This window comes from Molossus molossus, unplaced genomic scaffold (genome assembly GCF_014108415.1).
Source record: "Molossus molossus isolate mMolMol1 unplaced genomic scaffold, mMolMol1.p scaffold_m16_p_13, whole genome shotgun sequence".
NCBI classification, from domain to species: Eukaryota; Metazoa; Chordata; class Mammalia; order Chiroptera; family Molossidae; genus Molossus; species Molossus molossus.
The window spans coordinates 1,638,242-1,660,448 of record NW_023425348.1 but is presented as its reverse complement, the minus strand read 5'-3'; the positions used below and the strand labels follow the sequence as shown (position 1 = coordinate 1,660,448).

At 34.9% G+C, this 22,207-nt stretch overlaps 1 protein-coding gene across 2 annotated transcripts in view; it reads left to right on the top strand.

The window, feature by feature from the left end:
* The window catches only part of GRIA4 (glutamate ionotropic receptor AMPA type subunit 4), a 451,879-nt gene that overhangs the window by 305,579 nt on the left and 124,093 nt on the right, over window positions 1-22,207 (top strand). For both annotated transcript variants that reach the window (XM_036259442.1, XM_036259443.1), the window contains exon 4: window positions 16,449-16,633. In XM_036259442.1, the coding sequence (XP_036115335.1) occupies window positions 16,449-16,633 (185 nt within the window). The remainder of the gene's footprint in view (window positions 1-16,448; window positions 16,634-22,207) is intronic.

Genomic DNA, 22,207 nt, shown 5'->3' with positions numbered 1-22,207 from the left:
TGTCAACTGGAACTTTATTTGGAATTGTGCCCTGTTAATACCTGCTTGTACCCTTTGCACTGGCTGCTTGGGCTTCTTTGCACTATGGTATTCAATTCCAAAAGCAAGCATCCCGAAGAGTTCAAGTGGAAGCCATATTGACTTTTATGATCTTGCCTTGGAATTCACTGGCCTGCCTAGATTCAAGGGGAGAAACTGGCCCCACAGTTCAGTGTGGGAGGAGGGTTAATTTCACACTTTATGAAGACCTGTGAGAAGGGGAATTTTATTGTAGCTATCTTGGAAAACACAATATGCCACCAAGTTTGCTAATTCTGTTTTTTTATCTGAAAAAATATGTGGATAAATACTTATTTTATTGAGTTGTTTTGAGGATTAAATAAGAAAAATCGATGTGCAGTTCCTTAGCACAGTCCATCGCAAGCATTCAACTGCCCGTGCAGCTCTTTCTTGGACCACGTTCCTTTGCACAAGAGCGGATTTCTGAAGACAGTATTTAAATATTTTGGGAATCCACATATACTATTTCTTCTATATATATAATATTTCTTTTTTAGTTCTATAAATTAGAACACATATTTGGAATTTGGAAAACAAAGTCCACTTTTAAATTGCTGATTTTTCTAATGGTTGTTATAAATTGTTTTGAAAATATCTTTAGTTCATTTTGAAGAAGAAAGGGTGAGAAGTATTGACTAAAATAACCTCCAAAAGTATTTTTATATCTTGACTTTTACAAAATAGAGCTGAGGTGGTTTTATAATATAATGATGGCAATAAATGCATAATATACTATAAAATGCACATATATAGAATTATATAACTGTAATTACACACATATATATGTAGTACACATGTATCTGAATATTACACACATATGTGTAAATTATTTTAAAATAAATAGAAGTTAAAGGCATGACAAAGAAGGAAAAAAATCTATGCAAACACAGGATCTAATACAATTGTAATGAATGAACATAATGTTTGCCTTGAACTGCTTAGTAATCAGTGGCGGGAGTGGGGAGAGGAAAATTATTGACTGTGTAATTTTGTTACCACAAAGTATGAGTTTACAAGTTTCCCAAGAAGGATCATCCTGATGATGAAGTCATAAAGAAAGGTTAAATGTGAGACTTTATTTGCAGGACATTAAGGATCTTTGCAACAAATGCAGAAACTGTCTAAATAGTGCTGCCTATTGTACAGAGCTTAGGTTTTGAAGCAATGTTAAAATGTGTGTTTGGAAGTGGTGGTACCTGAGGACATAGGCATAGGCTTTTTCTGACCGTAGAAAGAAATGATAACACAGTGGAAGTTACAAACTGTCTAATGCAATTTTTGAAATTTATATATTGAAATGAGAGATATAACAGGATAGGTAGAACAATCACACCTATAAATTTCTTCTACCAATTATGATTTTTCTTTGGACTCAAAGCTACTTCTGTTAGTAGCTATCTTTATGAGAAACAAAAGGCTTACTCTGACTGGGTAATTGACATGGTCTAAATGTTAGTGTCATGGCAAAATTCATATATTGAAATCCTAACTCCCATTCTGAAGGTATTTGGAAGTGGAGCCCTCATGATTGAGATGAGTGCCCTTAATGAAAGATATGAATCCAGAATTCCCTGATCTCATGTCAGTTCTATCTGTCTCCCTCTCCTCTCATTTTCTCTCCCTCTCCTCTCATCCTTTGTCTCTTCCCTGACACCTTTAATAGTGATTTTCTCACTGTAACCTCCCATAGCAGAAGGGGGAAGGGACGACTTAGCTCTTCTGGGTCCTCATTTTATAGGTGACCTTTTATAGTCTATAATAAGTACTTGTTTTACCACTGACTTCTTGAAAGGTGTCTATCGTTTTCTCTTCCTAAGATTCAGTTCCCTAGTCTGTAAAATGAGAGCTGAGTTCTTCTATCTTTAATTTTTTATAATTGCTAAATATTATAACAGTATCCAACCATATTCAGTAAGTACTCATCCATCTTCAATAATTTTAAATTCTTTTCCTACAGGGCTGGTATATCTGAAAACACCTTTCTGTGCTCTACTCTGAGACACTTGTGACCATTAACTTACATTTGGTTACATAATAATAGTTGCCTACATTTAGGGCAGTAGTATGTAAAAAATGCTATCATTATACAATAGAATTATGCTCATTAGAGAAAAATATACTTTGACTTAAAGCTTCACTTGTATCTTCTTTGGATTCAAAGGGAAAAAAGAGGCATGATTAGTGAGATTTGTGTTCATATTGCCTTACCTAAGGACCTAAATAAGGAGAGTCTATGTTAGGATCTTGATTAAGAAAGTCAAAATTTTTCTTCATTCTGCATTAAAGAAGAAATTTATCAGTAGGCTCTTTTTATATACAAGGAACATTAAGAATGCATTGCTACTTTGCAAAATATCTTATTCTAAAGTCTAAATAAATAAATAAGACTTACGTCTGAGAATTAGATCCTTAAAGAATAGTATATTCTTTAGATCACCTTCCTCAAATAACAATTGATTATGAGAATTTTAATAGGAAGCAGAAACAGTGATATGCAGGAAAATATACTAGTTTAGGAGTCAGGAGACTTCTGTTTTAGTCTCTGTCAAACCTGGCATTTGTATCTTGGTAAGTCATTGGGGGAGGGCAGGGCATTCATCCTCAAGTTAAAAAATTTGGACTAGATGATCCTTAAAGTCTCTTTAGGCTACAAATGGTCAATGAGATTTTAGATTTGCTAGGGGAAGAGGAATAATCTCTATATGCTGTAAGTAGAAGAGGAACAGATGGCAAAGCTGACATTCTGTTAAAATATTCAAAAATCCAATTTATACTCTCTTCTGGATACAAGATCACCCCACATCTACAAAGAAGCGAGTGCCAGAGTAAAATAAAAATCCTTTGAACTCTGGAGTTCAAATTTTTTTATTAAAAAAAAATATGGGGGGATTACATTGAAATAGTGCTTAAGGACAGTCAACCTACAGAAATGGTTAGAATGATCAAATATGGAAAGGGGCATTATATACTAAGCAACCCATGTTTTAGAAAGTTAGCAGTGTTTGGGGAACATCCTATATGAATAATCATTTAATACTAAGTATCTATATGCAAATGGGTACATTTTCATAACTGGACTAAAATATATTTTCACAAACACCCAACACTAAAAGCTTCTTAGAACAATGACAATAGTTGAATTTAAGACTTTTATAATTACATTAATAAGATTATGACCTTGAGGAAACAATTGGAGATCAAAATAATCAGAGAACATAATTCAAATTTTACATTTTAAAAAGCACGTAACAAAGACAATTGTAATAATTACATGGAATGCTTTATTCGATAATAACTAAAAAATAAAAATCAAGTTCACACCTGGCCTGTGTGGTTCAGTGGTTGAGCGTCAACCCATGCACCAAGAGGTCGCCGGTTAGATTCCTGGTCAGGGCACATGCCCAAGTTGTGGGCCTTATCCCCAGTAGGGGGCATGCAGGAGGCAGCCAATAATGTTCTCTCTCATCAGTGTTTCTATCTCTCTCTTCCTCTCCCTTCCTCTCTGTCTCTAATATCAATAAAGAAAAAAAAAAAAATTTTAAAAAAATCAAATTTGCTAGCACAATTACCTTGACAGTGACTTGGTTTTGTCAAATTGAACCTTAAATTGTATTGAGTCTCAACAAGATGTTAGTGGTCCCCAGTGTTACAGGAGAAAAGTGTCAGTGATCTTTCTCCATTGCAAGTAAGAGTGGGATTTTGGGAGGTACTGCTGGAATAAGCATTTCCAGAGGCCCCCACTGGACGAAGAGATATGGTAGAAAGCTTTATTTCCATGAAATTACATTTCTGGGTTTCCAAAGACCCATTTTCTTTAGTCCAGTCATAGAAGCAGTGTAGCTGGGGTTTCAATAAAACTAGAAGCAAAACCAGTGTGCAGAGTTTTCTTTCCCTGTTGGAACGGGGTCTAGCTCAGCATCAGACTTGCAGCAGTCTATTGGTCCCATGTGTGGGGGATCTCCATGCCATGAGCCATGTGGACAAAAAAAAAGAGAGCACATACCCAGCAGTAAGTGTCCCAAGAGCATAAGAGGAACCAAGAGAGTGAATTCCTTTGTTTAGGAGATTAAATATCCCAAATTTCTGAGCATGTGCTGTTGTCAGGCCCATTCTGACCAATGACCTCTGTTCCTAGGTGTGATTGACAAAACACCTCTCCCGATATCATCCCAACTTTACTGGGCATGAGTCTATTCTTTTCCCTGTGCAGTCCCTTCCCCCAGGGATCTGCAGGGAATAGATTAGTGGCTCCCTGAGGAGTGTAAAGCCTTAGCTTCCTGGTGAAGCTGCCCAAATGACATGTCTAGAATATTTGGCCTTCCCTTTGCTCCTTTCCTGTTATTAATAATCAGGTTAATTACAATGGTATCACTAGCATAGATTGTTGATTCAGAAAGCAATGTAGACACTGATTTACTGACTTATCACCTGTTATAAATATTTGATGAAAAAAATAAATAGTTTAAATTAACTTTCTAACCTGATAATACAAACTTGGCTCAAATTTGTTTCAATTATAAGATTATAGATGAGTGTTTCTATATCCATTATCCTTTTCAGGCAAATTTATTTTAATTAAAAACACAAGTACCCTTTGATTTTATTATCCTACCTAATTCCTGCTCAGAAACCTCCCATACATTAACCCTGCATCAGCAAAAGCCATTCTATACTGTGATTCAAATATGATTTTTGAAATAGTCCAGCATGGTTTTATGACTCTTTCTAGACAGGAAGAACTTGGGCAAGCATATAGATAGTTTTAAGTAGTAGTTCTAAAGCTTTTTTAAAACCACCAGAGTTAACCTAACTCTATGATTTAATGTTTGGATATTCTTACAGAGAGAAGGCAGTTGATTGTATGTCCTGAGCAGTACCAGGGGAGACATTAATGAAACTTGACCACAGGGCAGCATTCACAGGCTATTGTGAAGGAAAAAAACTTTGTTCATTATTGTAATGTTTTCAGTAGTTGTGACATTTGCACCAAATCTGCCAGAGCCTGTTGAGGAGTGGGTGGGAGGGGAAGGGGCTTCACCTCCCTGTGAAGGTGCAGGTAAAGCAGCAAGTATATCCCTAACATGAGAAGCCACAGTGCTCCTCAGACACAACCATAGTACACAGGTATGGTTCACCACCAGAGATATTTCTGGGTCAAGCATAATTCTTAATAGGGGATTAAAGTAGCCCAAACAGGATGTAATTACGTGTTTATTGTATTATAGACCATATTATTAAAAAAAAAAATAGACTTTAATGTCAGGCAGAGTGAAGCTCTACTGATTAATAGCTAAGTAACCTTGGTTAGGAACGTCTCCATCATCAGTTTCCTTTATATGACATGAAGACAATAAAGGTAACACCATACCCATAAAACACTTAATACAATGTTTTTTTTGGATTAGGTGGACCTTCAATAATTGTTAGTTATTTTTATCATTATCTTTATTATTATTAGGCTTGATCAATGGGGTGTTAATATAAAAAGCAGGATTTTTATCCTCACCATTCAATTCGATCTAAGTCTTATTGAACTTATTCTTCTCTTTGTATGAAGAAAAAAACAACACTCTGGAGAAACAAAATGACTAAGAACTCATCTCATACTTTAAAAAGAGTAGACAAGTAAATTAACAATTAAAATTATTAAAATTCAACATCCTGGAAACCAGTAACTGACTCACTATATACTTAGTATTTACAAAAGAATCATTTAGTGCTTACTTGATAAATAATAAAATTAATTAATTTGGTAAGACATGAGCTATAATTACTGTAGTAACAGATAGCTAGGGAAATATAAAAAAAAAGAACAGCTCAACTTGAGGTCAGAAAAGTCTTCTAAAATGTCCTAACATAAAGCTGAGGCTTAGAAGATTGGAAATTACAAGATGAGGAACACACACTTTCTTAACACAAGGAGTAGCCATTGCAGCGCATTAAGGCAAGAGAGAACCTGATTTATTCCACAAATCCCAATCTTTAGTATGACTTGGGTGATGCATACTTAAGACAAACAGTGACAGATTGGTGTGGGAAGATAAGTACCCCTCCCACCATCACCTCCAGTCATTCTGTCCCATTCTTCCTTCATTTTTATTCATTGCACTGACCACCTCTTATTGTTATATTAGCAATGTATTTGTATATTTGTTTACTGTCTGCCTCAGCCACTGGACTGTAAGCTTCATAAAGTTAGGTACATACTACTGTTTTTATTATTTCTATGTCTGCCTATCAGACAGCAATAGCCTATCAGACAGGAGACACTCAATAAGTATTCATTGAATAAAAATTGACAAAATGACAGAGGTGCTTATAAAAGACCTTAAATATAATATTTAGGAAGAAGTAACAGGATGACTTGGGATGACGGTGGAGAAGAGTCACAAGTCTGAGAATATCTCCTAGGTTTCCGACCAAAGTGACTGAGGAGATGGTGAATCACCACATATGAAATTTGAGACCAAGAGTTAAGTTTTTGTTTTTGTTTTTGTTTTTAGAGGGTGTGGAATGTTGTTGTACATTATGATTCCCCCAAAGTTGTGGGGAAGAATCCCCTCACCAAACAAGAACTCATACAGTAATTCCCTCAAATAGATAACAGCATTCTGCATTCAGTTTACCATGGGGAATGAAGCTGAATTTATTAAGGGCTATAGAGCAGATTAATATAACTAGTAAAATCTACATTAATCATCTTCATTGCATAGAAGTAAAAATTAAATGACTTAAGAAATTTAACCTGCTTCAGATCCATATAGTTAAAATGAGAAACACAATTTTTGTAGTTGAACATACTGAGTTTACCCTTGAATCCATCATTTGTCATCTGGCATGCTGTTCAAGAAATCACTCCTTATGTAGGTGATCACCCCAGAGTCATTTCCCCATGAAAGAAATTTAATAGTGAGTAATCAAATATTCACTCTCCCAGTGACTGACATGAGTTTGCAATTACTTCTTGGAACTGAGCTAGCCTCAGTGGGATATAAAAATTAGGCTAATCAAATGGTGACTACTTACTTCATCCTGCGTTTTTTCCTGCTTGGAACAGAAATGGTCTCAGTAATTGTATGCAAAATCTTTTCACTAGAATCATCACAAGAAGATTATATACAGCTACACCTTTTCTGAAGAAAAGACAAAAGTAACATTTTTAAATATCACTTGCAAATCAACCAAAATTAATGGTTTTGGCTCTGTTATAAGAGCCAGATCCGAATTAAAATTATTTACAGTACACAGTTTGGCATGTAAATATAGCAAACTGGTATTTCATGTTATATAACACTTCTGTGTGTTTTGATGCTAGTGGTTGCTTTCATGATTAATTAATAAGTTCTACTGGACTCAAACTTCAACATAGGGTAGAATACATTAATTCATCTTCTAAGAACCATATTTCTATGTACAGCATTGGCTATCTTGTACCTTCAACCAATGAACCAACTTCTCCACGTTAGCTGAAGAATGTTTTTCATGACCCAAAAGTATTTCTGTTTTTATCATTTAGAAGTTCTTAGATCTCACACTTCCTTTAATTAAAAAAAATTTTTTTGAGGTTTACTTCAGCCTTTTTTAATGACTCAAGATGGCTGCTCTGAAGACTGATAATGAAGACAAGAGCAATTTTCAGGGAAACAAAGGTCTTGCAGAGTTGTGCAAGTTCCTCCAACTCATGACCTCCCTCTGCCCTGGCTTAAAAGTTTATCTACCACATTCTTTTAGGGTCAAAATGTATAAATTAAGTAGTTTTCAGGTCACTATAATTCCACTTACTATTCTTACTATTCTGTATCACCAGTTTAGAAGCTACCTCTAGGTTGAAACATAAGATGTTGTTGAAATTTGAATATTTTAGACTGGCAAAATGGCTATATCATATGGTTCCACCTGATATAATGAAAAATCTCCTGGTTCTTGTATAGGTAAGTACAAGATGAGGGAACAAGTATGGAATTTAGAATATTAACGTTCTTCTTTTTATCAATCTAGACTAGAGGGGTCATAGCACTATACCTGAGTTAATTTTAGTAGCTTCCTATTTGAATTATTCCATTTCTTCCTTCTCTTTCTACTTGAATCTATTATTTCCCCTAATAGTATGAAAGCACTTTTATAAATCTGTCTCTTCTCTGCTTTAGAGCCTCCAGCGTTTCCCTGTTGCCAATGGAGTAAAATTGAACTTTCAGTATTTAATTATTCAAAAGTATTTATTGAGTGCCTTTTAGTTGCCAGGCATTCTTCTAGCACAGTGAATATAACAAAATCTGCCTACACAAGCTTACATTCTAGTGGGGGAAATAGCCAATAAACAAGATAAGAGAATAAAATTCACAGTGCATTAGTTGATGGTGTTAGGAGAAAAAAAAGCAGAGAAGAGAAATAGAAATCCCAGGACAAGGGAGTTGAAATTTTGGAGAAAGTGGCTTAGGATGGCCTCACTGAAGAGAGGGCATTTGGGTAAAGACCTAACAAAAGTGAAGGGTGAGCCTCAAAAACCCACCTTGGAGGGAGCACTCCAGGGTGTGTACATACCTGGCAGATTGTCATAGCTGCCAAGAAGCCAGTTAGCTAGTAATGTTTGAGAATGAGAGAGCAGTAGATGAGGTTGGAGGTGTGAGCCCTGCAAGTCATTGTAAAAAAAAAAATGAGAGAATTTTGAGTTCTGAGTGATATGATCTGGCTTGCTTGCAGCTATGCTATTCATAGTCTGAAGGGGGCAAAGACAGAACAAGGACACCCATAAGGAAATAACTGCAGTAATCCAGACAAGAGGAAATGGTGGTTTGGACCTACATAGAGAGAGGACGAAATGGTCAGATTCCTGATATATTTTTAAGATAACATTGACAGAAAATGCTAAAATATGAGAGAAAGAGAAAAGTTGATGATAACTGTTATTTAAAGGCCTGTGCAACACAGCCTCAACCTTACTTTCCAATTGCATCTTCCTGCTATTGGCTAAAGTGTTGTAAAAAAGTCCCTAGATTTAATTAAGCATGGAAGGTCTGAGTTTAAATTGTAGTAATAATTTGATATAAATCACATAATCTATCTCTGTTTCTTCACCTATAAGATGAGGATATTAATACTTATTTCACAAGGCTCTTGTGAGGTCCAATTATATTGTAAAATGATAATAAAGCATAATATAGTTTTTGAATCCACTACTCCAGCAAACTATTCTAGTAATCATTAAGAAGACATTAAGTATTTCTCAGTCTTCCTGCCTCTCTGCCTTTGCCTTATGCTGCAATAGCTCGTCTGTGAAACGCTCCCATCCTCTAAGGACCACATCAAATTTCAGGTCATTCTCCCTGCAGTGAAGTCCCTTTCTGAAGGACTTCACTACACCTCTTTTAAACTGAACACTTTGCTTTCCCCAAATTTTAGCATATTGAATAAGTTTAACATGCAAAATTAGGTCTTAAATACTTTATTTCTAAAATATTTTTTATTGATTTTAGAGAGAGAGGAAAAAAGAAACATTGTTATATGGATTGGCTGCCTCCTGCATGCCTCCTACTGGGGATCGGGCCCACAAACTGGGCATGTGCCCCAACCGGGAATAGAACCTGAGACTTTTTAGTGCACAGGACAACACTCAACCGACTGAGTCACACCAACCAGGGCAGGTCTTAATTACTTTAAATAATTAATACTGGACAAACATTATTTGGGTACCTGTTAATTCACAAATGTTTATTTTAATCCCCTTATGCACATACAATAGTTGCATTTTATACTTCTGAGTTGTGAACTTTTTGATATAAAAAATATAGATAAAATCAAATTTGTGAATTTTATATCAGGTAATATAAAAATAGACAAATCTCTATGAGCAAAATAATATCTATATAGAAATGTTATATATTTATTCTGATTAGGTAATTAGTCTTTAGTTACTTGCTTTAAAATTAGGCAAAATTTTTAAGGATGCCTTTCTTGCCTTAAAGAAATCGCCTTATATTGTAAAAAGGTGTTAATAGATACCTATATTACTGAGGAGATAAAAAAAAATGTTGGAGGCAAACTTGAAAAGAGATCCAATTTATTCTTAGGGAATATTCAAATTCTACAGAGATGATCTCTAGAAAAATTGATGTATATAGCAATAGAGAAAAAGGTATCTCAAACCTGTGTCATAATCTAGCATATTGCTTGATGATTAAGAAGGTAGCTGCAAGGGCTCTATCATCAGCAGTCAATTAACACCTGAAATCCAAATAGAAAAATAGGTGCTTCTTCAAGAGGTCAAAAAAGATATGAGTTTCTTTCTGAAAATAAAAATAAAATAACCACCAGTAGAACAGATGTTGGTTATGTTCACATCCTCCTCCTCCTTATTCCTGTTTCATCACTCACCGAATTCATTTATTCCACCCCCTTAATGTAGAATCTGGTCTCATTTGGATTACTTAAATATGGTCTCCTAATTGGTTTTCCCATTTCTTCTGTTAATATCATCCACTGTATTTTCCACAACTCTGCTAAATGATCACTCCAAAACACTTTCAATCTTGCCCATCTCTTCTTAAAGTCCCTGTGGAGTAAAGACAAATTCTGTCAGTGGGTAGAGAAGGCCCTTGGGGAACGTCCCTTGCCTGCTTATCTCTGTAGCCTTTGAAGCTCTTTTCACAGACCACACCAATTCTCCACATACCCTCATTGTTTTTCCAAATACACAAAATAAATTGAAGTTTTGAAGTTCCTGAATGTGATCTGCCATGCTTCTCACTTTTAAGCTTTTTAACATCCTGATTCTTCTCCACAAATTTTCCAATAATTTATTCATGAATTCAAACAATTCTGCTGAGCATCTACTGAGCACCCACTGGACTAGGTACTGAGCTAAGAAATAGAACCTAGCTTCATGGAACAGTGTAGTGGCTGGAAAAGACCCTGGTAACATCATCATTTGAATGTGAAGATAGAAACTGTGGTCAAAATCTCTGAAAGAAATATACAGAAATGTGTAAGAGCTTATATAATAAAGAAGTGATATCAGAAGGTAAATGATGTCTGAGATAAAATCTGAAAGAGGGCAAAGTAGAGGAAAACAATCTTTTAAAGGGAATAGTACTGTGCAAAGGTACTGAGGTGGAGCCACATGGTACCTTCTAGAACATCTGAAGGGCCAGTTTTGCTGGATGGAAGGAAGGTGAGGAGGATATTGGTATAAAATTATGTCAGGGGACAAGGATGATCAGATTTTGGTGTGTATCACAAAGATTAGGAAAACATCACAGCCTTCATTCAAGGAAATGACATAGAGTTTCTGTCTACAAAGATCAATTTAGTTGTTAATGTGAACAAGTGAGTGTATGACTTAATGGGCCCATCTATTCTTTGTAGTGAACTAAAATTCTCCAGTGACCCAGTTCTGGAAAAGGCCAAGAGAAATAAGTAAAAATAGTTAGGGCATGCCGAAGAAGAACTGTTCAGTGCCTTGAAGCTGTGGCAAATAGTTGAAACCGCTTGCTATATGCCTGTAATAATAAGGGTTAGGTTCAGTTGCAACTGACAGAACACATGAAAGAGTTCAAGTACCAAATTCCCCTTTGTGTTGTCAGCTGAGTTCCACATGAACACTACACTTCCGCTACAAGAAGTGTCTTTGTTAGAAAATTTAAGCAGCCCTAGAGAAAAATTAGGACCCAGAAGAACCCCCTTTGAAGATGAATTTTCTATGTTTACTCTTAATTATTTGTAGGAGAAAGGAAACTGAAGACATCTCATTTCATCTTGTCTTAGATTTAAATGTATGGCTTCAAATTGTGTAAATTGGAAGATCTTCACTTATTTTCATTATGCCCTTCTTGAACTATGGCAGAAATAAATGCTAGAGTCACAGCTGCAGATAATTTTAACCAAGCTACAGGGTCAGTCACTCCTGTGTGCTGAGACCTTAGAGTCCAAACTGCAGCCTTTGAACATGTTATTTCAGTGGCTACACTGCTTTGGAAACAGTCCAAACTAAATGGTTACTAAGGCTGCTCTGCAGTTCAGCATGGTGGCGTTAAATGCAGTGAGGTCTACAAAAGCCTCAATTCCTCTCTGGGATTGAGATTATGCACAGCATGAGGTACACTTCCCCACATACACACCCTTCTCTTCCAATGCACTGGTTTTGGTAATTGTGCCCAACCAGAGGAATCAAGGCTGCAGCAGTAGGGACCTTCATAGCAGTTTATAAGATTAATGATAGGCTTTTACTTTGAGGAAGTACACACCTTTGCTCCCTCCCTTTATTATTTCTTTTTAAATTCTGCAATTCCCCATGGGACCCACTCAGGCCTCTCATTCTCAAACCAGTTCCCATGACCTGGATGTTCCTCTATCCCATGTTCATCACCACTGCATACCCCTCATCTCCTTCCTTCATTACCCTGATGCTGTTTTTTGGTAACTTCTACCTTCTGCCTTCTCCCTTCTTCTCATTTTCTCCTCAATTTCTCACTCTTCTGAAATGACTGAAACACCCAGCATTCCCCTGATGCTGCTCCTGTTGAGTGCACAATGACCTCATTAAAAAGCATCATGAACACTCTTCTGTTATTAGCTAAATGAAGTCTCTTTATATCAGATGGTTAACTCCCTAGTTTTTGAAATTATATACACTCTGACATTTATTTCTCCTGATTCTCCTCCTGCCCGTCTGTGTATAGAAATTTGAATCAGATAACTTGCAAAAGAGAACATCAAATAAATAAGCTCAGCTTGTGTTGCTAGCAACCACATTTCTGGATGGTATTACTCATCCACAATAAGTCATTATCCGTGGATGATATAAAAGTGTTGATGTGTAAGGATGCAGTAGTTCAAGACCGCTTATATCACTGTAATTCTATTTAAAATATTTGATGATATGGCTACATGACATAATAACACTTAAAAATATTTGTATGTGTAATTGATAGTGTTCTTTAATAATTATGAAAAAGCCTTTAATTACTTATTGCAACCTAATAATGTGATCTTATAAATAGTATGCCCTCACTACTATTTTAATCAAACTATTTGGGTTCTTTTGAAGTTATTTATATAATACTAAATAATTTGTATAATAGCTAGTTACCTAAGTATCAGTTTTACTAGACAGTTAATTCCTTGTAGAATTAAAATCATGTCTTGGCATACCTTAAGGAAACTTGGATGTAGGTTTCAATAAATTAGATTTATTAAAATGTTAGACAACTATTTTTCTTTTTAAGAAAAAGACTTAAAAGATCCTTTACAGTAATGAATTTTCCATTAGTGTAATGATATTCACCTAACACTACAGTATTCATTTTCTGGCCAATAATATTGCAGATTATCTAATAACTAGAAGATACAAATCATAGTCAGATGTAGAATTAGTATGATTTGACTTGTGATTTTCCAGTTTATATAACAGCTAAGTTACATAATCATAGCTTCAATAACAGTAGTTTCTGTGATTTATAATGTATTGCCAACTATCTTAGCAAATAAATAAGACACACATCTGAGTAGCAATGAAAAGAAAAACATATTAAAATCAAACACAGCTTATTAAAGAATTCAAGTTTTCAACCAGGCTCTGGAACAGTAATCATTAGTCCTTTGCACTGCATTGAAAAGATGCCAATTATTTCTGATTATGATTAATGGTTCACTTTAGGCAGCCAATTTTCTTTGCCATTTAAAAGATTGTGTCCAAGGATTTTGTCTTATTTCAGGTCGTGTTATTTGTAAATCTGAAAAATCAGACAACAAAATGTTGAATTTATAATTTTATTTTATTAGTGTAAAAGTCCTGTAGGCAGGAAAATAACAACCTGGATGCCTAATGCTGACATGAAGTCTAATAACCACATGATGTAAAGAAAAAAGTTTTTAAAAGCACTAACTAAATACCAGTGCCAAGCTATGAATTGATCCCACGGAGCAGGAAGACTACTTCGATGTGTGTGGCCAATGTTTACCATTTTTACAACATGCAATATATATATATATATTTTTTTAAATAAAAAGTCTTTAAATAATTTTTGTATGACAATAAGAGGAGAAAAGAATAGCAAAATGTCAACTGGTATTTAAAAAAAGAAAAAAAGTGTTCATAGGTGTCAAAAATGAATAAAAGGAACATTGCCTCACTTCCTATCAGAGAATAAGTCCCAGTAACAGAATAAATGAGGTATGAACATGTACATTAAGATATTACTCAGATCATCATGTTACCTATGCATCAAATAGGAAACAAGAGATAGAGTACTGGGTTTGGGGTGGGGAGGTGGGGATAATCTAGGAAAGATTTTAAAAGATAATTATGGGCATACATTTCAAAAAGAAAGACTAAATAGAGCAATAGATATACTAGAATAATTATATAGTAATTAACATGCCCTCTTTCTTCCTCTTTGGGGAATTTTTTTTCATTTAGATAAAAATGAGTCCTGACTGCCACAATATTTCATTTGGCAGTATATCAGGTAATTTATATTTCAAATATGATCTCATCATCAGTTCCATCTGTTGATATTAACTGAATATTCATAATGTTTGAAACTATGACTTGTAGAAAAGATACCTAAAAATCAAAATCTTTGAATCTGAAACTCACATACCAATGAAAACTTCTAAGTGTGTCTTATATTGTATATGTTGTACATTCATTTTAAGTCTTTACTTTTATTCCACCATCTCTCCACTCTAAGCCCAAGGACCAGAGCAGGGAGAAAATATAGGCAGCGGCCATAGAATAAGCTCCAATAAATGTTAGACCTTCTTAAAGAGGTCTAGCATATTTTTTTTATGCTAAGCCATGAGAGAAGAGAGGATAACTAGTTACAGGGCTCTGATCCTAACCAATCCTTGTTTAAGGGCTATTCATAGATTCAAAGGATCTTTGCCCTTTCACTCACATTTCATTTTAAAACTGAAAGCTGTAAAAAGCAAAAGGTCGAGACAAGGTTGGCACAAAGAAGTACTCTAAGTGCTGGATTCATAAATGTGCCCCTTTGTCCTTTACCCAGATACTAACACCTTTGCTTCCCTTCCAAATGCAGAAAATCTGGACCAAGTACAGGGTAGAGACTATCCAATCCTCCCTGGAAGTCTGTCTCAGTAATCTTGCATGTGCCTTCTCAACCTTCAAGACCCAATTCAAGTTGTTTCATAGTATTTTTATTTGTTCCATCCACACAGATTTAACCAAAATTCCATTGGGTCAAACTTTTACCTTGAGTGCAGTTATTATTATGGTTTTTAAACTAATTTACATTTATATATTTGAATATGTATCTCCTCTACTAGATTATGAGTTTGAGTATGCAGTGACGTGCCTCACCTAATGGGTCACTAAATTCAACCCAATTCTACATTATTCCCATGCCACAAGAGGAAGAAAAGTTAAATATTGCCTTCCCCAGTAACAATAATGGGCCCTCCATAAATACAGTTTGCATTGTTGTAACTAAAAATGCAAGTTCAGCACTGGCCAGTTTGGCTCAGGGGTTGGAGCATCAGCCTGCGGACCAGAGAGTCCTAGGTTCAGTTCCCACTAGGGGCATGTACCAAAAAAAAGAAAAAGAAAACAAAAAAGAAAATGCAGGTTCAGCTGCTGCCTTAAGGAAAGCCAAACTTCTGAAACAACAGGTGCTGGTGTAAAAGGAAAGAGATTTATTCAGTTGTGGTGACCCAGTAGGCTTTCTTCTCAAAGACCATCCTCAGTTCTTGCTCAAGCCCACCATTCTTATAGAGATAGGAAGGAGAGGGTTTTTTCTATCCAATTATCTTGCTAGCTTCTATGTGCTGGGGCCCTGTCCATTCATCTCTCTAGCTTTTGTAAGTGTAATGCTCAGTGTAAGATCCAACCCATGTGGTCATCTTGGCCAGTGAGAGAGACTCCCAGGCGCTTCATCTGACTGTCTACAGTATTATTGTTCCTCCTACATCTTCTCTGCCGTAGTTGAACTAAAAAATGCTGTTGCTACCCTGCTCAAAGGGAGAGTCAAAATATATGTTCAAAATTAATTCTACCTAGTGTGGAAAATTACCAAAAAAGCATTTATGAAATTGTTATTGACTGAAGGCAGTGCTGTATTTGGTTTCTGGTTTATCTTATCAAAATTATGTCTAGAGCAATGTAATATTCTTCAGTAAAGAGATTTTAAGAGCCTACTCAAAGTAGGATGTTGCTGCTTTATTCAAGCAATATTTTAAAGGATGTTTTTGCCCTGAGTAAAAGAAAAAAGAAGTTATTTGGAAATAACCACTCAGATTTTTTAAATTTCTAAGCATCCATTATATATTTTGGAACATAAAAATGTTGATAAAGAATCAGTGCCTGTCTACATTGTTAAAGGGAAGGAAAAAAAAATGTTTTTAATAACCATCTGAATTTTTTTCCCCACTAGGATATTCAATACTTCAAGCAATTATGGAAAAAGCAGGACAAAATGGTTGGCATGTCAGTGCTATATGTGTGGAAAATTTTAATGATGTCAGCTATCGACAACTTCTAGAAGAACTTGATAGAAGACAAGAGAAGAAATTTGTAATAGACTGTGAGATAGAGAGGCTTCAAAACATATTAGAACAGGTAAGTCCTGAATTTTATATTATTTTAACCTAGAACTTCTACTAAAAAAGATGATCTTTGATTTACTTGTCTCCATCAATATCATCTTCCAGTAGTTTAGTCTGAATGTGGAGTTCAGGAGTTTTCATTCTATGGTTTATCTCCAAGACTAAATCATAATCTTCTATCACCAAAGGCCATTTTAGTTCTTAGGTCTTAATGCAGGGGGGAGCACTATTTCTCATATATTTTAAAGATTAATAATGTTTGAAACTCTGACCTGTAGAAAACATACCTAAAAATCAAAATCTTTGAATCCAAGACTCACATACCAATGAAAACTTCCAAGTGTGCTTTAACATTGCATATGTTGTACATCCGTTTTCAGTCTTCACTTTGATCCACCCCTCTCTCCACTCTGACCCAGGAACCAGAGCAGGGAGCTGCCGTAGAATAAGCTCCAATAAAGGTTGGAATCTTTTCTGAACCCTCTAGATCTCTTGGTGTCCTATTTTCATAAACATTAATTTTAAAGATTCATACCATTTAAAATATTTGAAAACTGTAATGTTTGTGATGTATGCTTTTTCTAACCTTTAGAGGAATAACTAAATGAGAAATAAAAACAGGAATTACTAAAGTAATGAAATAAAGTCAAATTAAGTGGCATTCATACTGTGTGAGGAATCTTTTCTTTCAGATGTGTTAAATAAATACCACTACCACAGGAAAGGTGGTTTTCAACTCTGCACAAAGGAAAAATCTTTGAATAACGCTTTCAATAAGTATTTGTTGATTTTATTTGAAGGAAACTATAAAGTAGAGCTTTGTCATTGTGTTAAATGATTGGAAAATATCACCAAATAATGGATAACATTTGCCTTCCCCTTAACCTGCATATCATGATAAAGCTTTGAAAGTCTGTATTTGGCCAAAATTGCAGTGAATGAATGCCATCTAGTGGTTTTAGGAATGTTTGCCTGTATTTATCTACAATATGTTGTTAGGTTGGCTAGACAATGTCATAACATAATGGTTTTTTTGGTTAATTTTCTACATATAATTTATCTACATAATTATATGATTTGATTTATAGTAGTAAATTTACCAACTAGCAAGATTATTTATAAGAATAACGAAATTCAACTATTCAAACCCAACATGTGTTTCAGAGATTCCTCCATATTATAGAAGGGTGCTGAACGAGATGCCTAAGTTTCTTCCCTCAACCATATTAGAATTTAAAACAGTTAAAGGTGAAAAGTCATGTTGTATTTATTATAAAGGTCTAGTGAAACCAGAGCATACTATAAGAGGAAATTATAGTGTATTCACTATCTGTTATCTTTTATAGAAGAAAAAAAAGCCCACTTGATTGAAAAAAATGTTTATATCATATTGGGAAATATTAATTATAAACCTGTACATTACTCAGGTTTATTCTTGAAAGAGTTCACAATTATTAAGGTTGTAATTATTTAGGGTATATAAAAATTTTTAATGTGTATTTATGGAGTCCAAGAGAACACTTTCTTTTTTACTTTCTTAAGCAAGGCGGTCACTGCAACTCAGAGTTCCATCCTTTCTCTCTCCCACCCCCGCCCGTGGAGAGTTTGAGTTGCTTGACCTGAACAACTGCAGCTTTGTAAATAACTCCTCGTCAATCTCAGAGAGCAGTCAATTCTAAGAACTGCCTGATTGCCAAGTTCCTGTCAGAGCTTGAGTAAGGCTCAGAAAGACGCGCCCCTTAGCACCTCTGCTCCAGAGGAGGCAGTTGAGTGGCCTAAGCATGCAGACCCCTCTCAGAGGCTTAGCTGGGTTCTGAGAGGAAAATCAGGTTAACTCTTTGTATAAGCCTTAAATATGCTCTTGCTAAGGGAAATGGACATCTTCACTTTTTTGTCATTTCAAAGAAATTATTTTTTCTCTTTTCCAGCCTTATTGAGATATGAATTATGTATAACATATGTAAGTTTAAGGTATACAACATGATAATGGGATACACTATTATATTGTGAAATGATTACCACAATAGGATGTTAACAAGTCCATTGCTTCACATAATTATCATTTCTTTGGGTAGATGAGGACATTTAAGAACTATTTTCTTAGCAATTTTCAAGTCTATAATCCAATATTGTTAATGATAGTCACTATGCTGTTCATTACATTGCCAGAACTTAGAAACCTTGAATGTCTACCTTTTCCATTTCTATTTCTATTCTTCTTGCCGAATGCTAAAAGTTTCTATCATGACTGCATAGTAGTAATGAGACTAGTAATGGACCTTTGTCCTTTTAAAATAACTCTCAGGTATAAATCTCATAAATTATAACCAAGCCTAGGGTATTGTGAGAATATAATATACTCTTAATTGTCCTATAAAATTTATCTGTAAGAAAAGCTTATTTCTGAAAATAATTGTTTTACTATTTATATTTTAATTCATTGTACCTCTAAGCAAAATCACTTTTAATGTTTCTAGTTTTACCCTTGACTCATCTAAACACAAGAGCTAATTCAGAAAGTTTAAGGAATTTATACATACATTTCAATACCTCTGTTATTCAACATCTTACATAAATGGAGACAATAGAAAACAACTTTAGAGAATTAACCAAAGCATTTTTTTAAAAATAAAAAGCTAAGTAATATTGATCAGAAAAGTATTTAAATGAAGTAGCCCTTTCTCAGAAGATGGTGAAATTAATACAATGAAAATAAAGGGATGTGTCAGTAAATTCTAGGATGGGTAGCCTTCACATTATGGCAACTGTCAATAATTACTTTTTTGACATTTCAATTTGTATCAGTTTTCAAAATCATAATGTAAATAGCTCACAAACACTTCATCTTCTGTATGTTTTCCAAATTATTTATAGGCCATGAACTAATTAGTTCTTATAAATGTATTGCTTTTTAAAATAGCAGTTAACCATATTTTCATTCAAACATTTCAAAACAAGTATTTGAAATGGTAGTTTAAGGTATATTGATTTTTCTACCCTAAATTACACCATAGAAAAAAAATGGAAGAATTTATGTAAATATCTCTCACTGAGCTATTTAAAGCAACAGAAACATAAAACTACAGTATTAGTTTTTTGTCATTTTGTTTGCATCAGGCTCCAATGAAATAAATTTCAATTTTGGCTCTCTAAATCTAATGGGCAATTTGGTCCACTCATCTGCAGAAAAAGAACTTTGAAAAAAAACTTATGACTAAGAATATTTTTAAGTATTTGTTTAAGTTTTGATCAATTATTGATAGACAGAATCTCAATTTTCACTTCAATTAATATAATCATTTTGGACAATGGCATTATTCATTTCACCTCCTTTACTTGCTTCAACAAAATATTAATTATTTTATGAAATAGTTTATAATAGCTTAATATAAGTAGAAGAAAATTGTTTTCATAGTGAAATTAGTGACATAGTGAGAGCCTTTTCAAACATTATTTTATTTTCACACATATATATTAATTTTAAATCTTGAACTTGATTTCTTAAAAAGAGTCCCTGGAAACTCTAGTACTTTATCAATTGAACATTGAAGTATCAGACTTTAATTCACATGTTTAACCCAGTAGCACAAAAGCAGCAAAATTTGATCTATAACTTTCTGGCATCAAAAATTATTTGAGCAAAATAGCACTTAAAACTATCGTTTGCTCACAAATTTACTCCATCATGAAAAAACCTAAGGGCCCTACAAGTAGATTTCTGCGTTCCTGCCATCAGGGAAACCATTCTCTCTTGAACACTCAGTTCATCCTCTGAAATGTGCCGTTGTCACAGTGCATGGTGGGATGGCTTGTACTCCTCCAATTCATTCTTTGGTCAATTCACTTATAGCCTCAAAATTATGATGTTTCAGAAAAAGATAAGTGTTTTCACTTTTTGAGAGATAGATAAGAAATCTTTATTATTATATTTTTTTTATCCTCACCCGAGGACATTTTTCCATATTTTGTGCAGATAGAGTGGGAGGGAGAGAGAGGGAGAGAGAGAAAGAAACATCGAGGTGAAAGAGACACATTGAGTGGTTGCCACCCGCACAACCCAACCAGGGCGGGGGACAAACTGCAACCAAGGTATATGCCCTTAGTGGGAACCAAACCCAGGTCTCTCTGGACCGCAGGCCGACACTCTAACCGCTGAGCCAAACCAGCCAGGGCTTAATTTTTTTTAAAAGTAACTGAATCAGTGAACACATGATTCTTCTTTTTTACCGTAAATAGGGAGCATTGGGCTGAGATGATTTTGAAAAGCCTTGCTCACTCTAAAAGTCCACAAAGTTATTTTCAATGAAGACTTCCTGATAGTTGTGTTTGATCCTGAAGCATTATTTACTTTTACACATGAGGTGTTATACTAAAAAGAAGCAAAAATAAAACCTCAGTCCAGTGGCCTTTTCTATATATTTATTTATTCTACAAATATTTATTGAGGACCCACTGTGGGTCAGGCACTGTCAAAGATAAAGTGGTAAGCAAAACAGATACATTTTCTCTTCTACTGAGTAATTGTTATCTAGTTAACTGTGGTTTAAACAAAAAGCATTTGCTAAAATCCTACTAAAATAAATATATTCTTTCCTTTAGAAATATAGTACATAGTGATCAAGAATTTCATATTGCCTCAGGGATTTTGCTCTGAATGCCTGTTCTCATTGAATAGATGATGATATCAAAGGCAGTAGATAGAGAAATGGAACTGTATTGGCCCTGGGACATACCATAGATGTTTCTAAGGAATCTCAGTAAACAAAGTAGTTATCAGGAGAAGATAGCAAAACGTGACCTTATAGCATGAAATAGCTGTTCATCAAAAGAACAGAGAAAATGGCTCTGTAATTGGCTCACAGATATCTTGAACTGCCTCCAGCATGTACCTCAAATTTAATTGCTGCCCCTTCAGCAGTATTTTCACTTTAACTATATGAAAGGGAAATTCAGTGTTCCATTAGACACAATGTGAATCTCATTTAATGAGCAAACTCAGTGACCTTCCCCTACTGTTTGCAAATTAATCAAAAAAGCCTAAAAGCCATTATTGCATCACCAAAGTAAGCCAATAGTTCTTTCTGGGGGCACAATCAATTAGAAAGTGGAAAATTCCTCACAAACAGAAATGTTACCATTGCACATAGGTAGCGAAATGTGGACACAGCCCCAGTTAACTTATTCTAAGTCCAAGGCTGCCTCCTGGTCTGACACCACCTGAACACCATGCCGGTGCTCAGACAGGGTGTTTGGCAAATTGCCAAATGCATGGCACTACTGATTAATATAGAAAGTCTGTTTATCTAGAGTCTGCATTTATAAATGTTCAGAATTCTCTAACATAAGGAGTTATACTAAATCTAGCGTCTACCTGATCCATGTACACTCCCAAACACATCTCAGACACAGAATGAAGCATTAAAAAGAACCAGAGGCCTCAAGAGCCTGCCTCTCTGGGCAATGGGTAGTTGAGCCATTTATTGTCTAGAAGAAAAAGGAGCATTACAGTTACCAACTCATGGCCAGAAGTTCATTTTTTACACTAATACTAAAAATAAATATGTATAAGAGATGAGAGAGTAAAAGA